Source organism: Miscanthus floridulus, chromosome 7 (genome assembly GCF_019320115.1).
Source record: "Miscanthus floridulus cultivar M001 chromosome 7, ASM1932011v1, whole genome shotgun sequence".
Classification (NCBI taxonomy): Eukaryota; Viridiplantae; Streptophyta; class Magnoliopsida; order Poales; family Poaceae; genus Miscanthus; species Miscanthus floridulus.
This window is the reverse complement of record NC_089586.1, coordinates 91,471,037-91,494,702: the sequence shown is the minus strand read 5'-3', so window position 1 is coordinate 91,494,702 and position 23,666 is coordinate 91,471,037. Positions and strand designations below refer to the sequence as shown.

General features: G+C 42.1%; 1 protein-coding gene and 1 pseudogene across 2 annotated transcripts; both read left to right on the top strand.

Annotated features, from left to right (window-relative positions):
* Window positions 1-442: 442 nt before the first annotated feature.
* LOC136465846 (CLIP-associated protein-like) lies at window positions 443-13,935 on the top strand (annotated as a pseudogene).
* Window positions 13,936-19,180: 5,245 nt separating this feature from the next.
* Window positions 19,181-23,154, top strand: LOC136467298 (uncharacterized). 2 transcript variants are annotated; one of them, XM_066465943.1, is made up of 8 exons: window positions 19,181-19,364; window positions 19,761-19,868; window positions 20,187-20,312; window positions 20,432-20,566; window positions 20,655-20,771; window positions 21,325-21,430; window positions 21,509-21,566; window positions 21,667-23,154. In XM_066465943.1, the coding sequence occupies exons 1-8, from the start codon at window positions 19,220-19,222 to the stop codon at window positions 22,969-22,971; spliced, it is 2,100 nt and encodes a 699-aa protein (XP_066322040.1). In that variant the 5' UTR covers window positions 19,181-19,219; the 3' UTR covers window positions 22,972-23,154. The 2 variants fall into 2 exon arrangements, with proteins under 2 accessions (XP_066322040.1, XP_066322041.1); XM_066465944.1 differs by lacking the exon at window positions 19,761-19,868.
* Window positions 23,155-23,666: the final 512 nt, after the last annotated feature.

The window sequence follows — 23,666 nt, the reverse complement described above, 5'->3', positions numbered from 1 at the left end:
CTCATTTATGCTCAGCTTATGGATACGGATGTGAACTCATTTTATTCTCAATTTATGAATTTGTGTGACAGACATATGCGTGCATGTATTCTAATTATATTGTCCACCTGATTGTTTTTTTTCAAAAACCGGCCAAATGCATGCACAGTAGCTCGTACAGAAGTATGCAGGCCATTAGATTCGGATATCAGCTGATCTGCCTGACGTCTGGCGCAGCCAAGGTGCGAAGGGTGATCCGCCCGACGTCTCCCGGCAGCCAAGGGCAGAAATGTCTTTTCGTGTGGAGGACAATCCAAAAAAATAGAAACAAAGGAGCTAAATATGGATTATGACAATAAAAACAAAGTATACATGTTTAAGTTGGCAATTTTACGAAGTCGATCTTTTGGACGGCAATTTTGCGAAGCCCCGTTGTATAGAATGACAAATAGCCAATTTTCTCTGCCAGTACCACTCCCCCGAACTCACCGGGGGAGCCCTCAGGTCCTCAACCCAGCCATCGGCATTGCCCCTCGTCGTAGGGTAAAGCGGAGATGGAGGCCACGCTGGAGGCGGCGCGCGCCAAGGACACGAAGGAGCGGCTGGCTGGCGTGGAGCGTCTGCACGAGGCGCTGGAGGCCGCCGCGCGGCGCGGCCTGAGTGCCGGGGAGGTGGCGTCGGTGGTGGATACCTGCATGGGTCTCGCCAGGGACGGCAACTTCCGCATTGCCCAGGGAGGGCTCCAGGCGCTCTCCGCCGCCGCGGTGCTCGCCGGCGACCGCTTCAAGATCCACCTCAACGCGCTCGTGCCCGCCGCCGTCGAGCGCCTCGGCGACGGCAAGCAGCCCGTCCGCGAAGCCGCGCGGCAGCTCCTCGTCACCCTCATGGAGGTCGGTCGCTTCTCCGCTGTTGCCTTTTCCGAAGAGAGATCGTTTGCTTTGCTCGCTCCAGGTTGGCGTTTCGTGGAAAACATCAGTAAGGTGTTGGCTGAAGGTCTGCAATTTCGCGTGCTTTGATATTTGTGAATTGTAGTCTTGAATGCTTCCGATGGAATGGAACGGGGCGGTCTTTTGTTGCCTGGGGTGCTGCTGGCTGCTGCTATGCATTTCGAGCTAGAACAGAAGTTGTATGGGAAAGTTGTATTGGTAGCGTTCTGGTGACTGTGGAATGTGGATTGAATTTTGCTGCGTCCTGCATTCTGATTTCTGGGCTTGAATACGGTTAAGAATTTGAGTTCCGAGGACAACTAGAGCTTTCCCTTGGGTCCAAATTGGTCAATTTTGCTTACTTGAGTGTCAGATGGAGATTTGGAAAATAGGTGTGTACCTGAATGGTTACTGCATTTTGCATTTCAGTGGTACTTTGTTGTCCATCTTGTCGTGTAGGGTAATCTTAATTCATGAAATTTATTTTAGGGGGGCAAGAATCAATTTTTGGCATGCTGAGCTTATGAAACGAACAAGTATTTCCCTTTTTTTTGAGCACCATCTCCATTTTGTCATAGATGGATGCAGCTTTTTGATAAGTGAACATCTCGAAGTTTCAAACCAACTTTTACTGTTCATTTTACTTGAGAAACAGAGGGCAAAACCCCTGGTCCTATTTTTTATAAATGAAGTCAACACATAGTCTCAGACTAAGGCAACAAGATGTCGCACATAACTTTTTAATTAATTTGAATTCTTCTAATAAATGAAGTTCCTCGGTGTTCTGGTTTTGCTTTGTTTCCTCCATGGTGCATATCCCTGATATGGTGTTCTGGTATGCTAGTCCCTATTGATTGTACCATGTGTCCATGTTAAAAATCAGTACGTGACACCTTTTTTGTGTGTACCATATGGCTATCACTCAGAGCAAATTGAACTAATTTCGTTTTCCACGTTGCAATTAGAGAACGATATTCCAACCTTGTCTGTATCTCAGGTTTCTTCACCAACAATCATTGTTGAAAGAGCTGGAAGTTATGCATGGACGCATAAGAACTGGAGGGTGCGGGAAGAGTTTGTACACACAGTTGCAGCTGCAGTAGGGCTTTTTGCTTCTACAGAGCTCCCACTACAGCGAGTGTTGCTTTCACCTGTATGCAAGGATGATTTCATTTTTGTTATCAAAAGTTTTTCCCTTTAGTTTGTTCCATAGTTGTTAAAGGTAACCTTCTTTGGCTTCACAGGTTCTACAATTGATGAGTGATTTGAACCAAAGTGTTAGAGACGCTGCAATCTCATGTATTGAGGTGTGTCACTACAGATATGCCATATGGTTCCTTTCCAATTCATAAGAAATATGTTGTACAAATCACACTTCTTGTTTTGTTTATTGATTTCATGTGTTTTTCCACTTGTGTCTAAACTCTCGCTATAGTTCCATTGTTCTTACACTTAGTGTCTTGTATGTTAGGTTTACTTCCATCTCACATAAGTCTAATATACCAAAAAAAAGGGCAGACCCAGTGCCGGAGGCTCCCACATGAGTGGGGTCTGGGGAAGGGAAAAACCGAAGCAAGCCTTCCCCCCGCAAAATCTACGGAGAGGCTGTTTCGAACCCACGACCTGGTGACTCGGTGAGACAGCTCTCACCACTGCACCAGGCCTACCCTTCAAGTCTAATATACCAAAAAGGTGAAAAATCTGTACTTCTGTAGCTTGCACCCTTTTTTTCTGGTTGCTTTCTATTACTCAGAACATCATTCACTCATACTTAGTGCCTGTTCTCTGATATTTCATAACCACTTTATTTAATAATTTAGTATTAATTCCTTGTTGTGTGTTGCTTGTTTTATACATTTACTTCTGCTGTATATGTTGTTGCTATATTGCTTTAAAAAACGCATCAATGGCAACTGTTGATGTCCTGCACTTTACCCACACCCAAATATGCAATCTATTTGGCTTTTCTCAAAGGCCTTAGAGTGGAAAAGGGTTCCTTTGGTCTACATATAAGTTTTGTTTTTCTGTCATGTGTCACTGGATTTTGTGCTATTTATAGGTGATGCGGATATTAACGAGAAACCAGTGGAGCCCAAACGAGTTCACTCAGAGGAAGAACTAATTAGAGATTTCGAAAAGATTGCATCTGCCCTTAATCCAGAGAAGGACTGGTCTATACGTATTGCTGCTATGCAAAGGATCGAAGCCTTGGTATTTGGAGGTCGGTATTTATCAGTTATCACTTATCGCCTGTGTCCTATATTAGTAATATCTAGTATCTACATTTGGTTTGTCAATGAGTAGCTTTGGTTAGAACATATACATTCCATGGAGGACTTGAAGTTCTTGAAAAATGTACCAAGGCACTAGCTGACAAGTTGTTAGCACCTAAGTTCAGTAATGTTTTATAACAACAACAACAACAAAGCCTTTAAGTCACAAACAAGTTGGGGTAGGCTAGAGTTGAAACCCAGCAGAAGCAATCAAGGTTCAGGCACGTGAATAGCTGTCTTCCAAGCACTCCTATCTAAGGCTAAGTCTTTGGGTATATTCCATCCTTTCAAGTCTCCTTTTATTGCCTCTAACCAAGTCAACTTTGGTCTTCCTCTGCCTCTCTTCACGTTACTATTCTGGCTTAGGATTCCACTACACACCGGTGCCTCTGAAGGTCTCCATTGGACATGTTCAAACCATCTCAACCGGTGTTGGACAAGCTTTTCTTCAATTGGTGGCTTGGTGCTACCCCTAATCTATCACATATATCATCATTCCGAACTCGATCCCTTCTTGTATGACCGCAAATCCAACGCAACATACGCATTTCCGCGACACTTATCTGTTGAACATGTCGTCTTTTCGTAGGCCAACATTCTGCACCATACAACATAGCAGGTCTAATTGTCGTCCTATAAAACTTGCCTTTTAACTTCTGTGGTACCCTTTTGTCACATAGGACACCAGATGCTTGCCGTCACTTCATCCACTCTGCTTTGATTCTATGTCTAACATCTTCATCAATATTCCCGTCTCTCTGTAGCATTGATCCTAAATATCGAAAGGTATCCTTCCTAGGCACTACTTGACCTTCCAAACTAATATCTTCCTCCTCCCGAGTAGTAGTGCCGAAGTCACATCTCATATACTCAGTTTTTGTTCAGTAATGTTTTAAAATTTAAATTTTTTGAGTCAACCATCATGAGCAGGATTCATTTTTTTTATTTGTATACTATAAAAGTACAAGGTTTGACATTTGAAATGAGATGATATGAAGCATGATAAAATTGTTTGATATTAGAAATGGCTGTGGCCGTCTTCTATGCAGTGCGGTAGGTGTGATTTGGACACCTTATATGGAGAGTAAAAATTTTCAAGAGAAATCCAAGAACAATACCATCAATATCGACAAATCGACTTGAGTCATCATATGTATGAATGCAATATCAGCAAATTTTTCATGTGAGCCAGATACGCTAACACCATGAAACTGAATTGGACATTAAGTGGAACTGCCTCACATTTACTAACATAATTTTAGAAGATATAGTTTCTAATGTTGATTGTTCGAATGTAACATTACATACTAATTCTTACTAAACCCTTCTTGTTAACATGATTTGCTTACCCTGTTTGAAACACTCCTCTGTTTATCAGGTGCTGTTGATTATCCATCATTTCTTATGCTCTTAAAACAGTTAGTTCCTCCATTGTCCTCTCAGCTATCTGACCGAAGATCCATCATAGTTAAACAGGTAATCCTTTCTTGCCTTCTTGCTATTGGAGTATGAGCCCATTAAGGAAAAAGGTAATAACTCCAAACATGGAAGCTCCACAGTGTAAGTCTAATGGAGCCTAGACATTAGGGAAACTTGATGTGTGAGTAAATTGTCCACCATTCCTCGACACGCTTGAGTAGATTTTATGGTGCATGATAGCAAAACACTTGCAACAAACACAGGTATTTAATTACAATATCAAAGATCCACGGAGTGGCTGCTATGTTAGAAAGGGCCGAGGGTAAAATTGACTGTAAGAGTAGATGGCCCCGCGTGATGAATGCCTCCGCTCCAATTGAACGCCGTGTTCGCTTGAGCTCAGGCCTGGTGTAGTTGGCAAATTTTTTTTGGAAACGGTACTGTAGCACTTTTGTTGTTATTTGGCAATTAGTGTCCAATCATAGTCTAATTAGGCTTAAAAGATTCGTCTCGTGAATTTCGTCTAAACTGTGTAATTAGTTTTATTTTTTATTTATATTTAATGCTTCATGCATGTGTCCAAAGATTCGATGTGACGGGAAATCTTGAAAAATTTTGCAAATTTTTGGAAACTAAACAGACACTCATTCAGAACTACTTTTCAGCCATGAACAGTATTTTCTTCTCACAACATTTCAGTATAAGCATCTGCATAAGCTAAATTTTAGCATCAGCGAACAGGGTGTTCTTTGGTGACCAACAAAAGAAAATCCATTACGTGTTATGTGATGTCATACACTCATACGTCACTTGGCTATGGCCTTATTAAGTTGTGCGCTCAAATTATGTCATATTTACCATGGCTGTGGTTTTTATTGAGTTGTTAAACACTACTTATTTACTATTACTATGTTATTTCATATTAAAGTATATGTAGTTATTATTATTGAAAAATATTTTAGCCGCATCCCCGTGTCACTGTTTTGTTTTTGAAGAATAGCGTATCCGTGTATTGATACGTATCCGATACCGATACTCGTATCCGAGTGGGGTGCGGGCGTGAAGAGGAGATCGGGGAGGGCCCACATGTCGGCGCCTGTTGACATGTTGTCGAGATGGGGAGCGGGGGAGGCGCTCCACGCTGATTTGCTGAAGCCTCGCCTCGGTGTGGACGATATACTATAAATTATCGGGTGACATCCCTTTATTACTAGATCCGCCTTTGGCCGTCGGAGAAGCAAATCGCATCCATGTCGGCGGCGGCGCAGATCCCATCCCCACCCACCTACATCCCATCCATGGCGTCGTCGTCGGCGGCGGAGCAGATCCCATCCCCACCCACCTACATCCCATCCATGTCGTCGTCGGCGGCGGCGGAGCAGATCCCATCCCCACCCACCTACAGGTTCCGGCCTAAGAAGCGCGAGCTCGTCGAGTTCTACCTTCTCCCGCGCGCCCGTGGCCAGGACCCATTCCCCGGCGTCATCTTCGAGGACGACGCGGCCGGGAGCTCGCTGCCCTGGGATCTCTTCGAGCGCCACGGCGTGGGGAGCGAGGATGAGGCATACTTCATCGTGCGCACCAGCGAAGCCAAGAAACCCGGCGCCCGCCAGGACCGCGCCTGCGATGGCGGCGTCGGGACGTGGAAGATGCAGAGCAGCGTCGAGAAGTCCCTGCGCGTCCGCGGCGAGAGGATCAGGGTCCACGTCAGCAACCTCAACCTGCACATTGGCAAAGGCAAGAACAGCGGCAGCGTGGGGTGGGTGATGCACGAGTACACCATCGCCGCGCCGCCCTGCCCGTCGCTCGTCAAGATCTGCCACATCGCCTTCAGCGGCCACGGCCGGATGCGCATGCGCGTGCCGGATGGCCAACAAGTTCGTCAGAGTAGTGGTCATGCGCGCGTCGGCGCCACCGTGGCCAGCGGATCATCAGCGCTTCCTTGTTCTGGGGCGATGCTCGATCACGGCTCCTCAGGCGTGGCATATGCTTCATCAGCGCTTCCTTGTTCTGGGGCGATGCTCGATCATGGCTCCTCGGGCGTGGTGTATGCTTCTGGAGACGAAGAACCCTCACACCTCGTTCTGATCGACGATGACAACTTCTGGCAGAGCCCTCTTCTTGGCAGCAGTGACTTTCAGGGCTTCTCGTCCGCAGCGTCAGAGCAGTACACGGAGTTGGAGGCGCAGGTGCCGACCACAGAGCAGCAGGACATTGTGGTGCCGCAGTTGATGGGCCAACAATCTACCATGCCGGTGGCGCGGCAGTTGTCTGTGGGAGAACTGGAGTTCTGGAGCTCGATTGGGGTTGATGTGCAGAGCAATAACAGTTTTGATCAGGAGCAGTCCACAGGGGTCCAGAGCAGCTGGGTGGTGCCCAACAACAGCGCCATGGCAACAGGGGCCCAGAGCAGCTGGGTGGCACCCAACACCGGCGCCATGGCAACAGGGGTCCAGAGCAGCTGGGTGGTGCCCAACAATGGCGCCATGGCAACAGGGGCCCAGAGCAGCTGGGTGGTGCCCAACACCGGTGCCATGGCAACAGGGCTCCAGAGTAGATGGGTGGCAGGAGACCTTGATGACTTCTGCAGGTCAATACTGACTAATGTGCAGACCAACTGTGCGGCACCGGACTTCGGCAACATGGCCACCGGAACGCTGGGTGGTGGCTGCTCATTGCTATGTAAGTAGAAGAGTACTTTCTGGTCAAGAACTAACTCAGGAATCATTCGGAGCCAAGGAGCATGGAGCAACAGTTTTCAGTATCTGGTCAAGAAGCTGTTCGGAGATATGCTCGGGGGCAGCTTGTCAGTATTGATTTGCCATTTCATTTCAGAACATGGCCAGAAGACTGCACCACCAATTTTTTGTAGCTAGGACTAGGATGTAAGCAGCTTGCACTCTGCAGTGACTTAGGAAGTTTATTATTCAGTGGTGGAAAGCCACCCACTAATGTAACCATTACTCACTTTGTAGTCTATCATTTTGTAGCCAAGGAGCATAGGCCAACAGTTTCTATCATTTTGTAGCCACGCATTAATGTAACCATTACAGTACCTAAATCTATGGGTTTATATATGTAATGTTAAATTCTTCCCTATAATATTCAGTTCGGATTGTCTTGAATTACAAATGGAACAGTAGGATTTTCGACAATATCCACTCCACACCGCTTCAAGTAGCTGGACAAATCACGTTTCACTTAATTGTTTCTGGTGCGGGTCGTTGGACCCAAGCGGCCTTTTCTAGGGGTGGCTTACGGTTTTGCTTGCACCCAGCTTTGTATATAAAACTCTTCTACCTTAATTACAGAAATTCTGTCAGAAAAGTTTTTCTGACAAGATAAGTGACTAATGATGACCTTGCTGACTTCATCTTCTCTACAGGCATGCCATCTACTTAATGTACTATCAAAGGAACTTCTTGGTGATTTTGAACCATGTGCTGAAATATTTATTCCGGTAATCCTTGAAACCAGTTCAGTACTCCACAAATGTGGCTTGATACTTCATTAAGGTTAATACACAATGAAATTGTCAGATACTTTTTAAGCTTGTTATCATAACTGTGCTTATGATTGCCGAATCTGTGGACAACTGCATAAAATCTGTAATACATCTACATAGCTGATGCAGCGAAGAATGACCGCAGTGCAGTCCTTCGTGCTAGGTATTTGTATTTTAGCATCATATTTATCTGGACATCCATTGTTTTGCAAGCAATTCATGCCTATTTGCTACTATGGCAGGTGCTGCGAATATGCACTCTTAACATTGGAGTATTGGGTAGATGCTCCAGAAATACACTGCTCAGCTGATTTGTATGAAGACCTAATAAAGTCCTGTGTTGCGGATGCAATGAGTGAGGTATTGAGGTTGGAATAAGACCATCCAAATTTCCTGACTTAGTTCATATTAATGTTCAGTCTTGGGATCCTGAATAATTTTTCTGTACATGTTCTATATTTAATGCCATATTTGCATATACAGGTCCGCGCAACGGCAAGGACTTGCTATAGGATGTTCACAAAAACATGGCCTGAGCGTTCACACCGGCTTTTCATGTCATTTGATCCTGCCATACAGAGGGTATACTTTTTTACTTCTCTGCATGTTCTTCCATTTATTTTTCTTGAATACACAAGAGAGCTGTGTATCATTGCATTAAAAAGATGCTCTTCCATTTAGATTCTGTACAATGTGTACATATAAAGGTAATACTGAAGGATCAAAGTGCTCTTGAACCTGATTTATATTTATTTCCTTTTAAAAATGTCTTTGCTTATGTTGGTGGTTCAAGCAAATCTGAGAAATAGCTCTTTACTGAGAGAGCCATGTACTTTTATCTTCCACGAAAAAAACATCATACTTGATCTTTTTGTGGGTCACTTGATTTCATGGAATCATAATTGTAGCTGGTTATCTTGGTTACAGCAATGAAGAAAATCACAAGTATTTTCCCATGACAATCCTCTGTTTCATTTTATCACCATGGCTCATAATAGTCTGTATGTACTCTGTAAATTGGCAGCTTTGTAGATGTACTTCTAGAGATCTGTATGAGTAATTCATATGTTTTACCCAGATTAGTTCAAGGTCTGCAGATAGGTTAGTGCTGCTAGTTAGTTTATGAACATTGTATATTTTTTTTGAAGCTTAAGTACCTAACCATACAGTTTAAGTATTCCTGGAAAAGCAGATTAGCACTGCTACTAGTTGGTTTATGAACATTGTTGTGATTTTAGCAATCCTAATTGCCTAATGCCCTAAACATACGCCATAAGTGTTCCTGCAAAAGCAGCCTTTTTGTATACATGTATGGTAGCTTGTCGTTTTGTTGTAAAAAATATATGTTATATCATGCTTTTTTTTCGTTAAAAAAATTCATGGATGTTTGACAGTTTTATTTACAGAATTTCTTTTAGTTTGATCTAAAGATGGACTTGTCTCCAGATAATAAACGATGAAGATGGGGGCAAGCACAAGAGGTATCCTTTTCCATCATTGTACGAGAGGGGTGGTCAACTTTCTCGTGCTTCATCTCATGCAGATGGTACCCATTATGGATATGGTACTTCAGCCATTGTTGCAATGGACAAGAGTGGAGCTATTTCTTCTGAATCATCTCCCTCGTCTGGCCATCTTCTGTTGTCACAATCACAGAAAGTCAGTAGAGCTGAAAGAAGTATAGAGAGTGTGCTGAGTCCAAGCAAACAAAAAGTTTCGGCCATTGAAAGTTTATTGAAAGGTGTAAGCATGTCAGACTGGCACAAGTTCTCAGCTGTTCACTCAACAAGCTTGGACCTTGGTATTCTCTAAGCTATATTTGGAATTTTCCTATAAAAAAATGAATCTCATCTGTTGTGCAGTGCCATCTCCATTATGGCTTTTATAATATATTAGTCTAATACTAAAAAGTTCTTACTTTCCTTTTCATTTCTTCCTAGTGCAGGAGTTGATTACCCATCCTCTCGTGATCCTCCTGTCCCATCTGCTTTACCTTCCCTGGATTCATCCCTGGCTGGCATGACTAGCTCAAGAAATGGTGGTTCTTGTTTGGTGGACACCAAAAAACGACCAAGCTCACCTTATTTGCGTAATTTATCTTCTGAATCAGTATCAGGCTTGTCACTTCCATCTTTAAGAAGATCTTCAGGGAGATCTCAAGATGGTAGCATTATGGATGAGAATCATGATACATGGCCAACCATGAGATCACCAAAAATGCAGATGGACAAACACTATGTGGATATGCCCTATAGGGATGCTGGTTACAGAAATCCACCTAACAATCATGTTCAACACTTCCAGAGGCCTCTTAGGAAGCAAGTAGCATCAAGGGTTTCTGTAAGTGGCAGGTGCAGTTTTGATGATGGTCATGTCCTATCTAATGACATATGTGGATATACAGATGGTCTGGCGTCTCTAAATGATGCACTCTCTGAGGGCCTTAGTCCAAGTTCAGACTGGACAGCTAGAGTTGCAGCATTCAACTGCATTCAGATATTGCTGCAACATGGAAAGAAAGGCATTCAAGGTATTACTCAGAACTTTGAAAAGGTTATGAAACTATTTTTTCGTTATTTGGATGATCCTCATCACAAAGTTGCACAGGCAGCTTTCTCCACACTTGCAGATCTTATTCCAGCATTCAAAAAGCCTTTTGAGAGCTATGTTGAAAGAAGTTTACCATGCATCTTTTCAAGACTCGTCGATTCAAAAGAGTTGGTTCAGCAACCATGTTCCTCAACCTTAGAAATTGTTGGCAGAACATATTCTATTGACATGTTGCTACCTGCACTAGTACGTTCACTGGATGAACAAAGGTCTCCAAAGGCAAAACTGGTTGTTCTTGAGTTTGCAATTAAATCATTCGAGAATTACAGAATAGATTCTGGAGGTTACAGTAACAGTGGTTTTCTTAAGTTGTGGCTTACAAAGCTAGCACCTTTAATACATGAAAAGAATGCTAAGTTGAAAGAAGCATCTATTTATGGAATCATATCAGTTTATTCTCATTTTGATTCAGCCGCAGTCCTAAATTTCATCCTTGGTTTGTCAATTGATGAACAAAACATTGTGAGGCGAGCTTTGAAGCAATATACTCCTCGTATTGAGGTCGATTTGGTCAACTACCTTCAGAGCAGGAAAGAGCGTGCACGTCCCAAATCTTATGACCGAGTTGATTCTTGCGCTTCTTCTGAAGATGGTTATGCTGTGACATTGAAGAAAAGCTTTCCATTTGGGCGCTTTTCTGATAGTTTGCTTGATGCTGAACGAGGGAAAAAAATGAATACAGTGCAAGAATCAGCATTACTTAATGTTCCAATTGGTCGAACTACCTCTGATGTGCCTATTGATCACGCTAAGCAATGTTTTGAACGCACCTCTGAAGCTGAAGTTCTTATGCAGAGCAGGGAACTAAACAGCTCAGTTGTAGAAACTGTGCATTCATGGGCAGATTTTCCTGAAAAATCAGATGCCACCATGGATGATGAAAATTTTACTGGAACTCCTTGCTTGGATTTGGGCCATATTCCATCTGATGGACATAATTCTGTTCTAGCATTTTCTAGGGAGCACACTCAAGAGGTAGATCAGTTTGTTGATCCTAGCTATGTGAATATTATCCCACACGTCAGTAATGGGCCTAGCATACCATAACTTCATCGGGTACTTCTGGATTATGCCCATTTTCCTTTTCAGCTTTGTTGATTCTGCCTGTATTGCTGCATATGTATTTCTTTTATTTTATATTTTTTATTTTGTGCTCAGTACAGAACGATTATATATTTTTTATTTTGTGCTCAGTACAGAACGATTATTATTTTTTAGATTGGCAATGATGGTGACGTTTCAATCCTAGAAAAGCAGGAGGCGTTACAACAGTTGGTTAAAGCTTCCTCCAATAAAGATAACTTTATATGGACTAAGGTTTGCTTCCGTACCTTTTCAATTTCTTTTTCATTTTCTTTGGAAGAACAACTCCGGTGTTATTGTTTTCTTTTATCTGTTGGGTCTTTTTTTTGTGAATTTTTCTCTTGACAATTGTACTAAACTTTACTCAATATCATACCTCTTTGCATCTGGTGCTACAATCCTTTTGTGGCTTGTAAGAGAATAAATGAGCGTTCCTTAGTCTGTTCAGGTTGGATGAAGTGAAAAACAATAGACACGTATTTCATGCAAATTGCATCATATTTCTTTTTGTCTTGTTGAGTTGCATTTATTTTCACTTCTTTGTTTACATATGAAATAATTCGCTGTGTTTAACATACCTGCTTTCTAGTATAATTCAAATGTTGACTTATTAAAAAAATCGATACTGGTTTCTTTGAAAGATGATGATTCACTGTTAGGATCCTTACAAGCATACTCGTGCTATCAAAGAGTACTTTACAGCATACTCGTGCTATCAAATATTACTATTATTCTCTTAGGCCCTGTTTGGATCCAGTTTTAGAACAAGAGAGGTGGAAAAACATGGTTTAGAAAAAAGAGAACTAGAGTGGAGTTTGTAAAACTCCAAAAAAATTATAGTTTTAGCAATAGTATGGTTTTCAAAACTACATAGATCTTTACATCCAAACACCTTATTGTTTTTAAAATAAAATTATTTCATAAAACCATGGTGTTTTACTAAAAAAATACTTTGCATCCAAACAGGGCCTTAGTAATCTAATTGGTAACCTGTTGGATTAATAATGGCAAATTAATTTTTCTCAGAAAGATTCTATGGAAGAATCCATTGAGATTGTTCTTGTTAATGAAAAGTATGTTCCTACATCACTACCTGTTACAACAAGCAACTTACACTTTCCTGGATTTTCTTTGCTTGCGCTGCAGATTATTGTGCCTTTGCTGGCTATTGATGATGAAAAGACATGATTATCAACTGTTTGACAAAGGTATCTAGGTTTCGCACTGTAATTATGAATGCTAAAATTTAAACTCCATTTGCCATTGTAATTTTGTATGAGCAGTCAGAAAACAAAAATAATGAACTTTTACTTAGTTTGGCACATTTTTATGTGGCATATTTCCCTATTATTGAGCAATAAACAAGCATCCTACATTTAATACATGTAACTTGTCTCCTTCAGAAGTCCTGATCTTGTTGACCATTGTTAGGGGCCGTAGCTGTAGTGAGGCAGTTTGGCATTATATTATATCAACAGAAACCTACAATGGTTTGAATTATTGTCCTGCGTAGCATTGCAATGCAATTCAACTATTTATTTGAGTGTGTACTGCTCGTAGAATCATACTCATTCAGATTCATTGCGGAGTATGTTCTGAGCAACGATGGTTTACTGTTTTGGTCTTCTGGTAATCTTGCAGCATGTGGGGCGCCTCTCACAGGTGGAATTGATTACTCAACTGCCTTCATTTTTACCAGCACTGTTTGATGCTTTCAGTAATCAGAGTCCAGATGTTCGCAAGGTGCTTACCTATTCTTCTGAAACGTCTTTCTTACAGATTTGTTACTATGTTAGTTCTTCAGTCAGGGAACTTTGAAGATTATGCAAAAAAAAAAAAGAATCTTTTTCTTGTACTTAAACACAGAGAGATAAGGGTGCTAAGCTTATTTACAGCATTGAGACCTGACATTCATTTATATGCCAACAGTGATGTCTCTTTCTGGTTGTGAGCTGAATAGAGAACAGGAATGTGTATGGTTCTATAACCTGATGAGCAGGATTGTTCTAGGATTTTTCCTTTAAAGTTAAGATTTGTTACCAAATTCTAAGAACTACTCCCTCCGTTCCAAATTATTGGTCGTTTTGGCTTTTTTCTAGATACATAGTTAGGCATAGCGTATATTTCGGTGCATAACAAAGCTGTGGACCTAGAAAAGCCAAAATGACCTATGATTTGAGGGAGTAGAACTCTTGTTAGTTTGGTTGCTGTATAATCTGATCTCACAAAAGTAGCCTTGTGAGGGCCTTTCAGCAATTGTGTTGTGGAATTTTTATTTCTCCTCCTTAATGCAAAGTGTGCGGTCCTCTAGTGTATTCTTGAAAAAAAAAGAATCTGTATCCCAACCCCACCTATCCAAACAGGTTCTATATAAGAAAAGTATTACTAAACCTATTTATTGTCAATCATTAACTCAATAGTTATGTTGCAACTAGCATACCTTCCAGATATGCTGCAGATCCGATATAACACCACTGAAGTGCTCTTGTTCACTTAAGCTTCATTGCACTGTCCTGACTTCTGAATATATCATCTGTCCATATTTGGTCATTATTAGCTCACAGTCCTCACACTGTTCATCCTTTAGCATGTACTTAGTGACTGCCGATGTTATCTGGGTTATGTAAGACATATCTACTGTTATAATTTTGTTGCATGTGTTCCGGTGTATATCTGATATCATTTACTGCACACAGCTGCGCCTAGTAACTATCTATGCAAATCGGATATCACAGGCAAGGTCTGGTGCACCAGTGCATGCCAACCAAGGAGTCATGTTTCGTGTACCATATTAACATTTCTTTGTATTAGCTGGGTTATGGATTTCATTCATTTGTACATAGAGCAGATGAGATGCCATCATGTACGATTTGCATTGGGATCGTGTTTTGTGTTACTATGCACCCAGCGGCGGATTCAGAAAATATTTTAGGGGGGACTGAACAACACTGCTGCTCGATCTTAAGTCTCAGCCCCCCTATACTATAGAACTTTGCCTAAAAATTCATAAAGGCTCTACAGTAATTTGCACTGATTCGGTTTGGGTAGGGGGGGCTTGAGCCCCCCCCCCCCCCCCCCCCGCCCCACCGCTGGATCCGCCCCTGTATGCACCATCCACATTGTGCAGAGAACAAAAGTGTAACATCATGGAGCTTGCTTCCCTTCACTTTTTCTGTGGGGGTTGGTGTACAGATCGATTGCTGAAAAACACAAATGCTTGTGAATATTTAGCAGTTCTACTTTGTGCAAACAGTTGCTGGCTCAATACTTGAATGATTAGTTTTCTTGATGTGATGTTGGTTATTAGGTTCATTATATCTCCTCTCTCTCTACCTATTTTACTTATATATTATACTCACAGTTCCAAATATTAAGTTATTTTAGCTTTTCTGGATACTTCCTTTGGCCCGTAGTAAATCAATTCTTAGAGTTGTCTTAAGTTAACTTTTTCAAATTTAATTGAATTTATAGAAAAAATGCTAATACTTATAACACCAAATTAGTATCATTCAATGCACCATAAAATATATTTTTATAATATGCTGATTTAGTGTTATATATATTTGTATTTCTTTTAATAAATTTAGTCAAACATAAAATGTTTGACTTAAGATAAATCTAAAAATTAATTTATTCGGGGATAGAGGGAATATGTAAATTTTGTTATACAACTGGATATATGCTATGGATCTGATTGTTTGCTTGTATTAGTCTTAGCCTACATTAGATCTTATGCAACATAATCTAAGCTAACGTAAACTTATGCAGTATCTTGGTTCTGCTTAAATAAGACGCATTTTATAAAATTATGTTGGTTGTTTATATTTTGTTACATGTAGGGGCTGATTGGTTGTCCGAACCGGGCCGTTCTCGCACTGTTTAGTTGTCTAACCTTATTCATGTGGCGTGTTTGGTTGGCCTCCTCGCACCTTTCGCCTGTATCTTTTCATTCATCTTTCCTCCTTCATCCCGCACGACTTCGTCTTCTCAATTTCTACTTCCCTCTCCATGCAGGATGGCTTGATTTAGGTATGGCGCAGGGACCCATGTGTCATACACTCAAAAATCATAGGGAAAATTGGTTTTGTAGCATCGAAAGGTTGCGATCTCTGTAAAATGCCATTGAAAGATTTCAGCTCTGTAAAATACCACTGAAAGTTGGCACCGTGAACTGAAACTACCACTCCGTCACTTTTTAGCAGCTGAGCCGTTAAATGAGACCAAAATACCCCTCAAACCAGCAGAACGTGAACGCATGACCCTAGAACATCAGAAGACATCACTCTGGTCTTATAAGACCCATATTAATAGGTCCATCTAGCCACCAAAACAAAGAAATAAGCACATATTAATAGGTTCATCCAGCACCATTTTAACCATTTAACACATACACAAGCACAACCATTCCAGCACATTAGAACTGCCATTGCAGCACATTACTGTCATGGAAACACATCCATAGTTTAACACATGCACCCAACACTTAAAACAAATCTGCTAGCACACAAAGGTGTAAGAACACGAACACTAACTAGAAAATAACAGTGGCACCACACATGGCCTTTACTCTTACAAATGCAATGCCTAGCTTATGATAAGTCGCCTCGCAATACCACCTGGTGAAATTTCTGCTGCTGCCCTAGTCCTTGTTTTTGGCCCTAGACTGAGAGGACTAGAAGTACCACCTGCAACATGTAGCTTCTAACTCAGCTTTGAAACTCCACAACATTTTGAAACTTTCCTCCCAAGTGCCATGTAGTCCTTTTAGTGCAAGTTGTCTTCCTTCCCACACCTTATTATATGACATTTTGATTTGAAACTGTCTTTCAAGCTGACCTTGCAACTTCTTTGCTCCCAACTCTAGGGTGGCCTTAAGTACCTCCTTTGCCCTGTCAGCAACCCAAGCTTTGCTGGCCTCCTTTCCCCTCACTTGGCTGGTGCTAGCACAAGTATGGCTAGAACCAATTGACACAACCTGAAAATAACATAAGACATGAGAACTGAATTTAGTGTTCAAATATAGCGAGAACGTGAAAAATAATACATGGTGTACTATCTGAAATTATGGACAGAACATGGAAAAAACAATTAGTATACCATGAAAGTGGGGCAACCAAGAAGTTTCTTTGTCACTAAATGTTGAACCTTCCTTTATGTCCGGGTTGTCTCTGTCATATGTAGTGAGTGCAACATATGGAGCATCTCGTAACATGGTGGCTTCATCACTTGGCACAGCCTCAGGATCTATAGCTTCAGTTACATTCTTTCTGCTCTCCATTTTCTTCTTTTCTTACTGCACTTTCTCATTACTTCCTACTTCAGGTACCTTCCTAAAATACCTCCATTCTTCATCAGCTCCAACTAGATCATCTCCCTCATGGTCAACACCCGACTCCATATATTGGTCACCTTCCTCCTCCTCTACTCTAGAAAGACCAGCAGCTGTAGCACCAAGTTGAGGTTCCATGGCCCATTCTAGACCATTTAGTTCTGCACTCACATGCATACCCTGAAACATTTCTGTGACTTGAAGCTGTAGGTTATTCTCTTCATCTATCACTTGTCTTTCATTCTCAATTGAAGCCATATCAACATGCTCACATCTATCTACGGTCATGATAAACTCTACCATTTAAGGGTCGCAGCAAAGTTAGAAGCTCTTGATTTGTACCAAGGCGAATTATTAGATTATTCTAACCCACAAACCAGAAGTTTGCCTCCTGATAACTAGCCCAACTAAAGTGCTTGAACACATCTTTCTCCATGTCAATGATGGAGTAATCTTCTGCATCTACCCACCAATCCAAGTGTCTACCCTTTTTTATACACAGATCGATCATCCCCAACAGTTGAGTAGGACGAAACATCAATCACTACTCTACATGCATTGTTCGAATCGATCCTGAAATAGTAGCAGTGCAAAAAAATAGCACTGCTTCCAAATGCCCTTTCTCATCAGCGACCATCCTCATACCAGGTAAAATCGCACACATACATGAACCGCATAACACAGAAACAATTGCATTTTGCAACTAATTTCAATTGTACTATGAACCATGAAGAAGTAGATAGCTAGGGTTTCATTCTTACCCATCGGGGATCTCAGATCGATGCATTCTTCCACCACATGCGCAGTGGAGGAGGAGTCACAGCCAGCGCAGCACTTAGTCGACGAGGAGACGCGGTGCGTGTCGAGCAGCTCGCGACAGTCGATGGAGACGGCGCGGCCTACGCGCGGGGTGCAGCCCCCGACGGCTGGCGGAGGAGGAGGCGCGGCCTCCGCGAGAGGAGCAGCCTACGGCGGATGGCGTAGACGGCGTGGGATCCGCACGGGGAGCGCCCCGTGGTGGACGGCGTAGGCGGTAAGGGCTCCGCGCGGGGAACGGACGGCGGTGGCCGGCGGAGGCGGCGCTCGGAGCCTGTGAAGAGTCCGGCAGAGGCGGCGCTCCGAGGCACAAATCGGCTGCATGAGCGAGGCTCTCCCTCCCGTGCGTGCGTCCCTATCCAGTATGAGAGAAGGAAAGGGCAGATAGGTCATTTGCCTTTTGGAGTTTAGGTCGAACTAGCGCTTCTGTATGTAAAAACTGACGGAGTGCTAGTTTCAGTTCACGGTGCCAACTTTCAGTGGTATTTTATGGGGCTAAAACCTTTCAATGGCATTTTACGGAGGACGCAACCTTTTGATGCTACACAACCAATTATCCCAAAATCATATCTGTGCATGCAACCAAACAAGATGTCATCTCATACTGGACCAACAATAAAAACAACCAAACACGACTGAGTGCACGGTTTGAACATACATCTCACCATCCTGGACCGGCTCTCCATCCCGACTTCCTCTCATCAAAGCAACCAATCATGCCCGTAGTTAACCTCCATTTTCTAGTTGTGACCTTACATTCTAGTAGAGGTACGTGGGACAAGAAATATTTTATTTTTATGTGAGCATTGGATCGTCCCAATCGGCATTATTTAATACAATCAAATATGTCGTACTGAGCACTATGCAAACCTAGTGCATAACCTTAGATTTTTTTTTGAGGGGAGTACTGCATAACCTTAGATAAGCTAATATACATGCAACCAAGAATATTGGTCAGCCTGTTCGCTTGCTCGTAAATGATCGTAAATTTCTAGCCGAGAACAGTGTTTTTCTCTCACACCAAACCAGTCAGCAGTAAATAATCCACGATACGATACGGTCTCCCGAACAGGCTGCTTGTTTCCGCGAATTACTGCCGTTGTCAGTGTGCTTAAGGCCGGGCTAAAATTGCGGGCCTCGTGCCAGCCCATCTAGCCCGGCTCATCTGGCCATCTGTAGCCGCAAGCCCGCAACTGCAACTGGCAACCCGCAACGCGTGAAGGTGAAGTCCCCCCAAGTTTTGGCGCGCGCCGACCCAAACGACGGCGCGGCGGCGTCGATGGACCGACTTCAGCGCCGGAACCCTAGCAGCCGGACCCATTCCACTTCACTGAAGCCCCCGCGGCCTCCGCGAGGGCCAACCTTCCAGCCCCCGCCGGCGTCGAGGCCCCTACGGGAGCCTGAGCCGGAGCCCTCGTCCCCAGGTCTTGCCTAACTCCCTCCATTTCTTGTTTCTTGTTTCGTCTTCAGGAATCTCCCTAGCTTTCTTTTGACGTATGTAATCGGAGATGTGTTCTTGAATCCCGAAATCGCTGGCTTGTGCTTGAGCTGGGATTAGTGAGGTTGGGTTGGATTAGAGATAACTCAGAAGTTTGATTGCAACTGAATTGGAACGCAAGGCATGAGTTCTTGCGGTTTGCTCATGAGGGGAAAGAAGACCGATTGTAGAGTGTGCGCGTAGATAGATTTGTTTTGCTTGGTTTAGTTGATTTTGGTGTTGTTTAAGTCCGTATGCTTCTCATCCCTACATCCATGGCATCCCTCCCTCCTAGCAATCGTTCTGCGTTTTTTGGTCTGATGCAATGATTACCTGATAGCAGATGGAAGGCAAAGGAAAAGGGTTCGATTTGCAAATGAAGCTGGTAGTCATTGCATAGGCGGCAAACAAGTTGTGAACACACGCGAAGATGCAAAAAACAAACCTCAAGGTGCACCACCCCTAGTGTCAGCGTAACTCGTCTCTTTTCTATAGTACTGCATGCAAATATCCCTCCCTTTTGGAATTTCGTATTAGATCAATGTCGTTTTAATTAGCAATCTGTTTCTTCATCTTCACTTCTTGACATTTCGGTACTTCCTGGAGTATTACTGTAATAACATAAATTCTACATTGTATATGATCTACATAGTCAACATTTTCAGTTGTAAATTGTAATAATCAGAAGTATTTTTCTGCCTGTAGCTATTAGATGCTTGAGCATTTAAACATTTTCATTTTATATGCTAACCCATCATTTTCTATGCAGTTTGTGATGCGAAAACTGCAGAATATAAATTCTTTAAGAAATTGTGTGAACAGTCAGGCCATAGCTCTCGTTCATACAAACATTCTCATCAAAGCTTTGAATCAAAGGATTCCAAGCAAAAACAAGGTATGGGATTGAGTTTATATACTCTTTCATTGCTGTTCTGTTCTGTCTTCTTACTGTAAACATTATAATGACCTGCAGTGGGCGAGTAGAATGAACTCCTGTGTTATGCTGTCTTGTAGGATCGTGCAATGTGACTGCCCCGAAAAAGTTCTATGTCCACGAGAATACTGTGTACTGTGATGACCCCCCTGCTACACCAGCTAAGAATGAAGAAATTCCTGGCGAGAAAATTAGCGTGCAATCCTCCCATTCTGGTCTGATATCTTTATCAGGCCCCTCTGTTTATGAATAATGAATAATGCATATCTAGACTCTTATAACTGTGGATCCTCTTCTACACAGAATATGGCGATAAAGATACACCTCAAGTCAGCCCACATGATTGCCTGCTGGGTATTCATGTTCTCACACCTATAGCTCAGACATCATTTGATGTTACAGGGATTTCAGGAAATGTTGGTGAGCACGTGCTAATCTCTCAGATCTCAGAATACATGCATAATTTAGTTGCTGCTGCTGAAGTTTTACCATATCCAGTATTTACATTTCTGGAAACTTTTCAGCCACATCGCTTGCATGAAAAAAGTTACGAGACAAGACAATCATAAAGATCACCCTGATTCTTTATTTAGAAGTTTATAGGAGAGAATAAAAATATATATCTTGATAAATGAGAATAAAATTAAACTATGCCCACAATCATGGGCTGTTTCTTAAAATGTACTTTTTGCCTTGCTGCCTTTGACTCATGCACGAATTAGTATTGATTCAGCACAGGGCTGATACCAGCACAGGTTACTGACAAGTCTCTCGTCATCGGACATGACGATTCCTTATGTATTGATTCAGGAACATTTCTTAATTTGCAATAGGTCTTTTAAAATTGGTACTTTTGACTAATGTTTTGTTGCATATCTCGGAATATGTGCGCGCATTATTATTCTCTACAAACTAACATTTCTTGCACTAAGCTGGGATGTTAAGCACATGACACTTACACTTATGTTTATAGACAGAGAGCCTGTCAGTGGACAGATCTTTTCAGAAAAGAGAAGCAAATTATTGAAGATAGCAGCAAAAGCAGTGTCAATGGGAAGTGCTGAGTTGTTTCAAAGAAGGTTGTGGTTCTTATATTGCAGAAATCCATTGGCTTATTTTTTTCTTATACGGTTACATAATTATAGCAACTTTCTCAGGTCAGAATTTGTACGTGACATCCTGCAGAGACTAGGCACCGACAACATCATGAGAAAGGTATGCTTTGTGCTCTGTAATTCAACACTTGGTGCAACATACTGCTACATTTATTGTTATAGTTACACCATTGATTATTATTATTAATGTAATGCTGCAGCAAGAAGGGTCCATGAGGCACAGGAAAATGGACTGCAGACAAGCTCTTGCTATTCCCAAAGGCCATTTTGATAACTTGCTAGATTACAAACGAAGTGAGTTTAATTCATTAGCTAAGCTGAGAAGAACTGGTAAAATGTCATCCTCTTATGCTAGCGATGAAGAATGTGAGTTCATGGCTTTACCATGGGGATACAATCAGGGTCCTGTTGATCGGAAAAATGACTTATCTCATGGGGGTAGTGAAGCACGTGAGTGCGTGGCATTGCCATGGGTGTGTGTTAATAATACTCTGAGTTCTAATCGGAAGGGAGACATTGATCACAACCAGGTTTCAAACTCATTACTAGAGGATGTCAATCCATACGTCCATGGAAGATGCGCTTTTGCTAATGAATTGAGTTTGAATGTTCAAACTGATTCCTATGATCAACATGGATGGGACCCTATGTTGTCAGTAACACTCTCCAAGCCATTTCGTGACAGATTGTACTTCCCCTGTCAGAATGAGGAGCAGCATGCAGTACCATTTGGAATTTTAAATACTTCTGGGCAACCTGACCTTTGCAGCTCCATAGAACAATATACTTCTAGTTCAGTTGGATTGTGTGGTAATTCTGGTGCTGGATTTTCAACCAGGCTTGCTCAGTTAGTTGTGAAACCAACTATTTCAAGCATTTTGGAATGTGGGAGTGACATTCTGGATCACAATGATTTCAGATGCATCTCCAACTTCCATGTCAGTCAAAGCAATAACATGCTCAGTTCAAACTCAAGTTGTCTGAATTCCATGTCAACTCCAGAGCAGTCATACAGGGTTGGCGCAAAGAGCCTGCTTGATTCTTCATTTGGTCTATCTTGTTTGGCTGGACTGGAGCAGTACTCCACGGAGGTAGAACTGCCTGATAATTCTGATAGGCTTCTTCAGGTGTTGGATCAGTTACCTGTGAAATTCATCCCTTCAAGTTTTTCAAACGACAATTCCAGAATTTGGGACCATCAGTCTTCATACGCAGAGCCTGCTTGTAAGCAAGATTGGGGTAGCTTACATGATTCTTCTACAGAATTGTGGTCATCAGGGCATCAACTCCAATCCCATGCTGATTCGGGAGCTGTGCTTGGTTTCATGCCAAATGGAAGTGCTTACAGTAATTTGGTGGAACGTCATCACAGCCTCATGCTAGCCCAAGGAAACCTGAACAATGACATTCTTGGTACTACTGATGTATCATTCTTTGGTTCTTGCTTAGCTTTGGATAACATCACAGAGGCTCCTATGTTATCTTCCAATGGCATAACGTGGTAGTTGTGTTGGTCCACTCTGAAATTTCCATACAGATGAACCTTTTCAATTTAATAGTATTAACGGAGACCAGTTTTGCTGTATGAAATTTTAAATTTGAAGTTGAACGTATAGGTTAAGTTATTAGCTTTAATTTAAGTTGGAAACAATGACCAGAAAGATGTGTGATATTTGCAATCATTACTAGACAAAGGACACTTTAACATGAAGAGATACCATGAGTTCCAAAATTATGACTTGAATTTTGGTACTTAATTACTGAAGAATAGCAGCTCCTAATCGACACCTCTTGGACGCGTTTGGTAAATTTGGCAATCCAGCTTGCCTTGTCTCACTTGGCAAGCTCAGCCTTGCCGGGGCCCGAGAGTTTTTTTTTTTTTTTTTTTTTTGGCTCGCTCTTGTTGGCGAGAGGAATCCAAGAAAGTGTGCAAAACAAACTAGCAAGCAAGACAAGTAGACAACCAAACATCGATTTTCTGTCCAGTCTGACGAAGCAAACCACGGCAAGGATTCCAATCTGACGAAGCAAACCACGGAAGGATTCCAAACGTGTTAAGAAAATAAATTGGTTAGCGTAAAATAGAAAATCAAGATTTGTAATGAATCCGTGTCTTGTTTGTTGGATTGGATATAACTTTGTTGACCAAACCACAAACATGGAACTTTACAAGAACTTAAAAGAAAAGGATAATTAAATT